Source organism: Neltuma alba, unplaced genomic scaffold (genome assembly GCF_004799145.2).
Source record: "Neltuma alba isolate B1F8T4 unplaced genomic scaffold, ASM479914v2 tig00012889_pilon, whole genome shotgun sequence".
Lineage (NCBI taxonomy): Eukaryota > Viridiplantae > Streptophyta > Magnoliopsida > Fabales > Fabaceae > Neltuma > Neltuma alba.
The window spans coordinates 20985-31338 of NW_021637263.1; the positions used below are offsets into that span (position 1 = coordinate 20985).

A 10354-nucleotide genomic window follows, 5' to 3' on the forward strand; every position below is an offset into this window, starting at 1 on the left:
TTTACATAAAAATATGATTTTTTAAAAATACATCTCTTCATTTTAAAAATATTCTAATAGTTAGTATTAATGAGACAGTTTCAATGTACATGACTAATGGGTTACTGTAGAAAAAACTGACATTTTTTTTTACATATAACTAACTCAATTAATTTTATAAATTTTTACGGATTAGTTATATAATTCTTACATCTAAAACAAAAATAATTATATAAGAAATATTTATATCAAGTTTTTTATGTCTACTATGTCGGGTCCTTCAATCATTGATGATCATTTGTATGTTATATTTTTTTTTCCATATAAATTTATAGTTTAGTGGTAATATTTTAAGAAGAAGACATATGATCAAAGCAAGAACTTGATATAATAAATATAAACAACTTAATCTACGTCTTGTTAATTATGAAAATGTAACTAAATAGTTAACTTATTTCAAGTTTTGCGGAACATTATTGTAACTAATAAAAGGCAAAACCAGTATCGAAATCCTTTTGCCTAACTCTTTGCTTTTATATGGATTTATTGTCATCGTTGTTTTTGGGTGTATTGTGAAAAATAGACTATTCACTTAATATATATCACATATTTATCTAATATATTTTCAAAAACTAATACTCCTCCGGTCCTTATTATAAGACCCAATTTGACTTTTTATTTGGTCCTAATTATAGGACCCAATCCATTTTGTCTCTTATATTTATGCATTTTTTTCAAGATAATCCTTCTAATAATGATAGTTTTAGCCAATATACTTAATTAGCAAGGATATTTTAGGAATGACAACACTTATTTATTATAAATAACCAACTTAACTTACTTCCTTAATCTCCTCAAATAAGTCAATTGGGTCTTATAATTAGGACCGGAGGAGTAGTTCGCAATTTTGCGTCTGGAAAAAAAATAATTTAGAGTTCAGATTTTTTTTTAAAATATAAGTATTTGATATCTGATGCTATTAATTCATATTCAAATATAGTGAAAACGTGACTTGGTTCAAACTATAATCAAATAGGTGTTTTATATGGAATTTTAATTATTATGATTATTCAAATAACCAACGGAAACATGCAATATTTTCAATAACATATTTAATTGAAAAATAATCAATAACGCGTGCAGCCATAACACTGTCAAAACCATCACCATCAAGTCCATAACAACAATTTATGAACATAATACAAATTGGGATTAATATATTTTTATTTCTTGAAATTTAATATTGTTTTGATTTTGACCCTAAAATTTGAAACTAATACTCCTGAAATTTAATCTGTCTAAAAATTTTTGTTTCATAAATAGAAAAATAGTTTGGTTTTTGGACTAAAATCAAAATCGAAATAGTTCGAACCATAGAGACAGAAAGTGGTACCTACAAATTATATATTGCTAATAAAATATAATTAATCAGCTAAACACAAATAAATTAAGATCTATGGACACGCGCCAGTCCTACAAGCCGACCCTCATTCTCAGTTACGGCGTGTTTTTATATATATATATATATAGAGAGAGAGAGAGAGAGAGAGAGAGAGGACGCGTCTAGCTAGGCATTTGAGATCGTTATTCACAATCATCATCGTCTCTCCTTAGAAGCAAAACCAATGACGAAGGATTCAACAATGGCGAAAATCACACCTGCAATTGCATGCGGAAGTCACAACAACGGCCGGAAACAGCCGTTTACGATGGTGGAGCTCTCAGAATTGGAGGTAAACGCCGTTATGCAACTCATTCAACTCAGCAGCGCCGATTCTTATTCGGATCATACAGATCACCACGAAGACGATAATAGCAGCAATAACATCAGCTTCTCCTTCTCCAGCTTCAGCAAAGATGAAAGCTGCAAATCAGTCGATGCAGCATCTTCCTCCTACTCCTCGACCTCCTCCCCCTCCTCCTCCTCGTCGGTCGCTGCAGTATTGTTAATGGAAGCAGAAAAAGGAGAATTATTAGCAGAACAGGATCCTGATGGTGATGATGATAATGATCGGAGCAATTTCGGAGAGAGAAGGAACAAGAGGCACCGATCCATTGCAGAGTTATATAGGGTTACGGACGAGACTGTGTTGATGTCAGTTGTTAGGAGGAGGAAGAAGGGGGAGAAGGAGATGCAGCCGCACGCGTAGTGATCAGAAACGAAGACGCTTCAAATTTCTCGAAGAGACTGATTCATGGTGGATTCCGATCAGCACAGATATGTGGATATTAGATGTGAGTTTTGTGAAGATCGCGTGCTTTATTATTGTCTCTTCGAAATTTAACTCACATTTCTTTTTAAGTCCTCCATATTAGATCTACTTTGAGCAGCTTGTATTCAAAATTGCTTGGTAATTTGAATTAGAAGGTGATCACATTATATATTTAACACCTTGGCTTGATCAGTTGAGAACTTGAAATTAAACCAACGTAAGCGCGTGCTTGATAATTAGTTTCACACCTTCAAAACTGTTGTGTTCAGTGTTTCAATGTGAAACTAAACACTTCCTTACATCGTAAAATGCATATATATGATATTGGAATTCTGTACACGAGAAGTTGGTATACTTTTAAACTTCAGGATCTGGAAATTTGTACAGAGAATGGGGGGGGGGGGTTGGTTTGGCAAGATATTGTCCCATCAATTCGAAACTTAGAGGAGCTTTTGGTTTTCATTAATGGTGAAGAAGTTTTTGCTTGTTGAAGGAGCAAAAACTAATTAAGGCATGAGTCAGACCAGAATCAAATTAAGGGTAATAAATCCGTATAATGACCCAACAACGTAGACAGAACAAGTATCTTTTAGTTAACAATCTATTTAAAGATCTAGTTATTGATTGAGCACAATGTCGTCACACAATTATATGATAGAATAAAGTTTTGTTATTGTTGTTATAGTCGTAATCCAGATATATATAATCCATTACTACTCTTGTTGATTAAGCTAGCTGATGTTCTGAAAATCTAACTTCAAGAAGTTTGCATAAGTGCCCCTAAATACAGTCGTTTGCAGGTACCTTTTCTCCTTTCTTTTTTCTTCAATTTTAAAGGATTGTTAGCGCATAAAGTTCAGATATACATTTTAATGTAAGATGAAGTGATAATAAAATAAAATGATGATATGAAAAATTAAAAAAAGAAATTGAGTATAAAAAAATAAATTCCCTACTGTAGTCTTTGCGACTTCTTTATATCCAGAACAGAGAAGATGCATGCATATCATGTTCAGATTATTTAACGATCCGAGAGATCACAACAAAAAGTACGACTTTAGATACAATGAGTTGTGTGAATTCAAAAGCGATGTGTGGAAAGCATAATTAATCAGAGTCAATGTACATGCATGTAACACACAACATCACAGTACGAACTCAATTCTCAGGCTCAACAATACATCGCCTTTTCAGAGAGAGAATGAAAGTGGAAAGAGAGAACAAAACGAGAGAAAAAAAATTATGATATTTTATGTATTACCTCCGGTCCTTAATATTACTTCCGGTCCAAAATATAAGAGTTAATTGACTAATTTGAGTATATTAAAAAAATAAGTTAAGTTGTTATTTGTAATAAATGGATATTATTTTTCTCAAAATATTCTTACTAATTAAATGTATTGATTAGAACTACCATTATTAGAAGGACTATCTTGAAAAAAAAAATACATAAATTGAGAGATAAAGTGGATTGAGGCCTTACATTTAGGATCAAAATAAAAGTCAAACGAGGTCCTATATTAAGGACCGGAGGTAGTATAAGATCCCGTTTGACTTTTATTTTGGTCCTAAATATAAGATCCCACTCCACTTTGTCTCTCATACTTATCTATTTTTTTAAGATAGTCCTTCTAATAATAGTAGTTCCAGCCAATAAACTTGATTAGCAAGGATGTTTTAGGAAAGACAATACTCCTTTGGTCCTTAATATAGGACCCAATTGTTGACTTAGTTTTGGTTCTAAATATAAGACTCATTTATCATATTTATCAATTTTATCTAAATTACCCCTATGAATACTCCCTCAAACATAATCAAGTAGAAGAGTGAGAGGGGGTATTAAGAAAGATGATTATGGTGTTTTAGGAAAAACGCGTCACATTTCTTGTAATTAACTAACTTATCTAATTTCCTTAATCTAATCAAATTAGTTAAATAAGTCTTATATTAAGGACTAGAGGAGTACATATTTATTATAAATAACTAATTTAACTTATTTTCTTAATCTACTCAAATTAATCAGTTATCTTTTATATTTAGGACCGGACATAGTATTATTTATATATATTTATATTAAACATCACTAGTAAAGTTTATTAAAAAAATTGAAATGTTAAATTTTATATTTTGTACTGCATTGTAATAACACCAAAGTTGTTTAGCAATTGGTGTTAGATGATAGCAGATTTCAGGATATTGCAATAGCATGAAAGACGATGAAGAGCTTGAAATCACAGTATCTCATAATCTTATTTATCATAAGCATCAATTCTTTTTTTTTTTTAAAAAAAAAAGAAAGTCTAATGTATAGAAAATATTAAAATTAAAAATTAAGAAATTTTTCCAACTTTAAAATAATTTATATCAATCTCAATTTACAATGTGAATTTTTTTTGGACCAAAAACAATACTACCTCTGGTCCTTAATATAAGACCCTGTTTGACTTTTATTTTGGTCCTAAATATAATAGCTCAATCCACTTTGTCTCTGATATTTATTCAATTTTTTCCAAGATAGTCCTTGTAATGATTATAGTTTTAGTCAATACACTTGATTAGCAAGGATATTTTAGGAAAGACAACACCTATTTAGGACAAATAACTAACTCAACTTACTTTCTTAATCTTCTCAAATTAGTCAATTGACTCTTATAATTAGGACCAGAGGTAGTATGAAATATCGGTTCAACTGAACGAAAAAACAACTATTATTGGAGTTTCTCTATAAAATGCTTGTTTGAAGGAAGATTCGAACATTTGTGGGCCATAAAAATGTGGGCCCAAGTGCCCATAGGCCTTCAAACCCATTCCCAGGTACTTCTATAAAGCTTCATTGGCCCTCTCGAGGAAAAAAAATAAAAACCACATCGCCCCAAAGTCTCAACCTAAAAGGAGGGTTTATTACTTTGTGAGGCTTCTAGGTCTCTTTTTTTTTTTTTTTTGGTACATAAAATTTTTAGGAAAGGGGTCGGGCTCACTCACGATTCAAGGGTAGGGCACCTAATGCTTGATCCACTGGGGCCTATCCCTATGGGGCACGGGAGCATGACAAGTAAGCCCTTTTTTTCTAACCCAATAGATAGGAATCACCCAACTTCACTACGCTATGGAGATGCCTCCCCCAGGGCTGCGACTGGAGCCACAACAAAGTGACACTCCCCAGGATCGAACTCCCTCCTTCTGGTGAGAGAGTCCGACCCCTTTGCCAACTGAACCCACGGACGAGGGGTCTAGGTCTCTATTTAATTAACACACTTAAGTTCCATATGTTCTATTATTGGAAGATGCTGTGTCCATAGCAGTAGCAGCAGTATCGGGTTCTTCAGGTTATGGTCTTGTAGGGATTGGAAATCCCCATGGAAACACGGATATCAAAGCTTATCTTCTACAAAAGTTCAGTTCAGTTGAGTTACCAGGTGATACCTTCTGGCAAGATAATTAAATTGCGTTGTTTTTATCTTGTAGAAAAGATTTAGATCTTCAAGATTTTATCTGGATAGTGTGTAGAATGATCCAATTGGCATTAAGAAAGTTTCTAACTTTTTCTGAAGCAGAAGAAATTTCCATGTTCCACATAAATTCAACAATTTAATGAGCAAAAATTGTCTAAAGCAGAAATAAGGGTAAACAAAATTCACCATGTATTTTAAAATAACATTCTCTTTCACCTTCAAACTTTATGTCAAATGCCAGAAGCCCAGATGAGAAATTTCACAGCCAATCCCTTAGATTCCATAGCGAATCACTGGATTCAATTTACATTTTCCAATACACCATCAGATTTTGTTTTCCAAGTTAATAACCAATACCCAATTGGGGAGGAAAAATTAAAGAGATTTGAAAAACCCTAACTTAATATGTCATCTAAAATCTTCCTTGTTACAGTTTGCAGTTTAAGAATTTCCCGTGAATCACTCCAAACCCACTCATCCAAATTTCCAATCTCTGTTTTCTTCAGATCTCTTTGTCCTCAAATTGCGTAAAGCCATGAGAGTTCAAGTGAGAATGTGAGTGAACAGAAAAAAGGAGGATAGCAAAATGATGGCCACTCATTAAACACTGAGTCCATCAAAGCCACACTGCTTGTCAGTCAGAGATTGCTTCCTTGGACTTATCACTATTGCACAGTTCACAGATGCCTGCAACACAGTTGAGTTCACAAGATCATTCATCTGTGGTTCCAACAACATAGCTAAAGGATAACTGTATTATTGTAATAACATTACTCATCACACATGGATCTTTTTTTATTGAAAAACAAATGTTGTAGACCTATTGATCTTTTTAAGAATAAGGTGCTTAAATATCCCAGAAATATACACGAAAAAACACCCAGCATTTGAAAGTTTTTTTGGATTCTTATGTACCTTGGAAGTTTTATTTCGCAACATTTATACCTTGAATTATTATTTACCATTAAATTTAACTATTAAAAAGTATCCGTTAAACCACATAATTTAACAATTAAACTTAACGGTGGATAACGGTCAGGTTATTTTTGCTGAGTAGTCTTTTGTGTAAACTTTCAGAATATTTAAACACCTTATACCATCTTTTTATCATTGATTATCTACTTAAAAATTTCTCAAGAAATTACATCCCATGAAACTTAATAATAAATTTCCGAGAACTCTGGTAACTTTGTGATGATTTTAATCCTCAAAATAATTATAGTTTTTGACAACCTTCAACTTAAATTTTTAATTTATGAATGAGTCCTAAATATACCCCCCCCCCCTCATGAGACTATGGAGATCATTGTTAAGATAGGGACACAGGACGGGGGGATGAGCTCATGTGCCCCACAAACAGTAAAGTCACATGCTGAAGTCTCTCTTTAATTTGTTCAAGCTCGCAATTTTTTCACATAGTAAAGCGGGTGGTAAAATACTGAATTGCAAAATAACATCACCTAGACGCCAGCCATGAAAAGTTGAAAGAAATAAAGAGAAAAGAAACGAAAACATAAGAAAGAAAAATGTGAAAGTAAAAAAAAAAAAAAACAACAACAAACAAACATTAGAGTGAACACTATAAACATAGTTTAGTTAGAGTAAAGAAAACAAAAGAGTTGCGGTAGCTTCTTGGTTTCATGATGCAGTTTCTATCCATCATTCACTAGGTTAATGAATCCAGCTATGGACTCTAGGTGGGGACCAAGCAGTTTGTCATTATATTTTAAGTTCTGTGCCATCATTCCATCCTAGAGCAGTAGAGCCTCTAGGCTGTTCATGGAGTGAGATTATTCTAGGGCATTAATAATTTAATGTAGACCAGCCGGTAACAACTACATTTTTCATTTGTCTGTTTCTTTCATGTTTTGTGTATGAGCCAGGAGCTTCTCATCGCCTTCCTAGACATTCTTAGTTGCATTTAAAGTAGACATATTCCAGGACACTTCAACTAGATAAAGCTCTTTTCTTTTCTTTTTTAGGTCCGATGAACAGGTAACGCTTAGTTCACGAATAATACAAACTTTCCCTTATTTTAATTTGGCAAGTTGCTTTTAATAACACTTTTTCTGTTATATAATGACATCACTTGTGTTTTAAAATAAGCAACCAAAAGAAACTTTTGAGATTTTTTGGATTTGTTAATAACATGACCGATAAAAAATTTAATTGGTATGACATGATAATTATCAATATTGTTTATTTAATATCAATTATTTATTTTGTTCTACAAAAGACCCACAGTAGCTTCGATAAACTAATTATTAATAAGAAAGTCACAAGCTTTTATTATACTTTTTACTGTAGAAGATTTTACTTTTCATTTCTTTCAAAAACAGCAAAGAACTGTACAAAAACCACAAAATTGATCCTCAAACGTTCAAACCAGACCTTAATATTTAGACTAAGAACCCTGCTTGTATTTGTATCTTTTATGTATTTATAGGTCAATCAAATAGAACACTAAGTCACTAAAATGTTAAAAAGTTTCCTGGTAGCATAAATTGTTTGACTGAAACTTTCTCCCACCTCTACCACTCCGATTTAATTATTCCAGTCATCATCAAAATGTTAATATTTTGATTTTATTATTATTATTATTATTGAGAGATAAAACTGCAAAGGAAGAGCCCACAAAACAAGGTCTAGAAAATATCAAAGTATAAAAACGATACCACTGGAATGTCTTTCCGTACTATAAAATAAACAAACAAATGCAAGAGAGACGGAGGGAGCGAGCGTAAAAATCAAGCGCTCTTACCATCACTGGGAGCCTTTCTATACGACTTTCCAGGTTGAAAATCAAAATATTAAAAATTACAATTAACTAAAATTATTATCAAATTTTATATCACATTTTAAACTGTGATTATAAATTCAATTAAAACTATAAGGTTTAAAAATATATTAAAATAATTTTAATTTCTAAATAATGACATTATTCAAAAAAAATTATATAAAAATCTTCTCATGTAATTTTTCTGAAACAAGATGAAGATCAATTCAAGGTAGGAAGAAGGCAATGCAGGGGATGCTGGCAATGTTTTCCTTTTAACTAGAACATATTAATATACTATTTGTAGTTTCAGATGCTCTTTGTTCTACCGTTTCCATAAAGGGTAGTGGATTTCGTAGACACAGACACACAAAACAGCTAGAATCCACACTAAATCCACGAGAATGATAAGCTTGATTTTCAAGCAGAACGGAAGATTAAGCTTAATGAGGCAAGTTCAATTCTACCTACGGCAATATTGCAGGAAGATAGAGTTAAGGCTGTGAAAACAACGGATAAAAAGGAAATTTGAAGCCTAATTAATTGGAAAGCAAAACGGAATGCCCATGAAAAACTCACAGTGAAGTCACATTTTGAATGCTATGAAAGCAGAGAAAGGAGTGGAGAGAACCTGAACGCTAGGAGAATCGAAGTTCATGATCCGGATCTTAGCTCCGACATCACCAAAGATCCGTAACTCGACCCGGTCATTGACGGAAGCGTCTCGGATTAAATCGGCAGCGTCGGCCTGAAGCAAATTGACCCGATCGACGACGATCGTCGCCTGTACTTGCCTCTCACTGTGCGCTTCCTGGTAGAATCCAGGCACGGAAGCTTTGCCCAACGGGATTCCCCTGTACATCACGGTGAACCTGGACTCACCGTACTTGATCCCCACCTTGTTAGGGTTCACGGCGTTGAACAGCAGCAAAATAGTGAGGGAGAGAGACACAGTAGTGGCGCCAGTGGCAGTGGGTATTGAGCCGTCGTTGGGTGCGGCGAAGGAGGGAGGGTTGGTTGTGATGCCCATGGATTGGACGGTAACCTGCTGGAGCTCGAACTGGGGCTTCTTGGGCTTGATGGCGAGGATAATGACGAGGACGACGGCGAGGACGAGGAGAGCGAGGAAGGAGAAGAGGAGGAAGAGGCAGCAACAGCAGCCTCTGAAGGAAGCGGAAGAGGAGGAGGAGGAGGAGCGATACGACGGCGTGGGATAGTAGTAGCGGTGATTATTGGAAGAGTTTGTAGTCATTTTTGAGCTGTTTCTCTCTTCCTCTACGTCTCGCTCTTCTGCTCTCTCTCTCTCTAATCAATGTCGGGGTTAGCTTCCTGAGAATCTACTATTCCAGCGTATTTGCAGTTCCAAAGGTGGGAGAGAGAGAGAGTGCGTGCGTGGGTGTGAGAGGGTGAGAGGGACTGAGAGAGGAAGTGGGGGGTGAGTGAGAATAGATAGTGGAACGGAGGAATGAAGGTGGTCACTGGTCGTGGTTGACGCTTGACGAGCATTCGTGCTTGACCGGGTAAAAATTAATCACACTAAAAATGTATTAAAATTAATTACCCTTAAAATTACTAAATTTTTTAATAAAAATTTTCTAAAAATGTGTTATTATTTGTAAATAACGTGTGAGAATCAACCAACATCTTGTTGGTTAAGATGGTATAAATCCAAAGTAATTTAAAAATAGGGAAAATCCCAAAAAAAGACATTGGAATATGGGAAATCCCAGATTGGGTCCTTAAATTTCGAAAATGACAGAATAGGTCATTGACCCAATCTGTCATTTGTGAAATTAAGGCGAATTGACAATTTTGCCCTCATTTGCATTCATTCACTATAATGATTTAAGGAATCACTATAAGGGTTTAGATGTTACTTAGATTCGCGTAGCGAATAACTACTCACTTTTTCATAGTCAGGTGTCTTGTTATTA

The 10354-nt window shown here is 34.1% G+C and overlaps 1 protein-coding gene across 1 annotated transcript; it reads right to left on the reverse strand.

The window, feature by feature from the left end:
* Nucleotides 1-5901: 5901 nt before the first annotated feature.
* LOC114732207 (uncharacterized) lies at nt 5902-9847 on the reverse strand. Its single transcript, XM_028919500.1, has 2 exons — nt 9052-9847; nt 5902-6331 (listed from the first exon to the last, which is right to left on the reverse strand). The coding sequence occupies exons 1-2, from the start codon at nt 9670-9672 to the stop codon at nt 6245-6247; spliced, it is 708 nt and encodes a 235-aa protein (XP_028775333.1). The 5' UTR covers nt 9673-9847; the 3' UTR covers nt 5902-6244.
* Nucleotides 9848-10354: the final 507 nt, after the last annotated feature.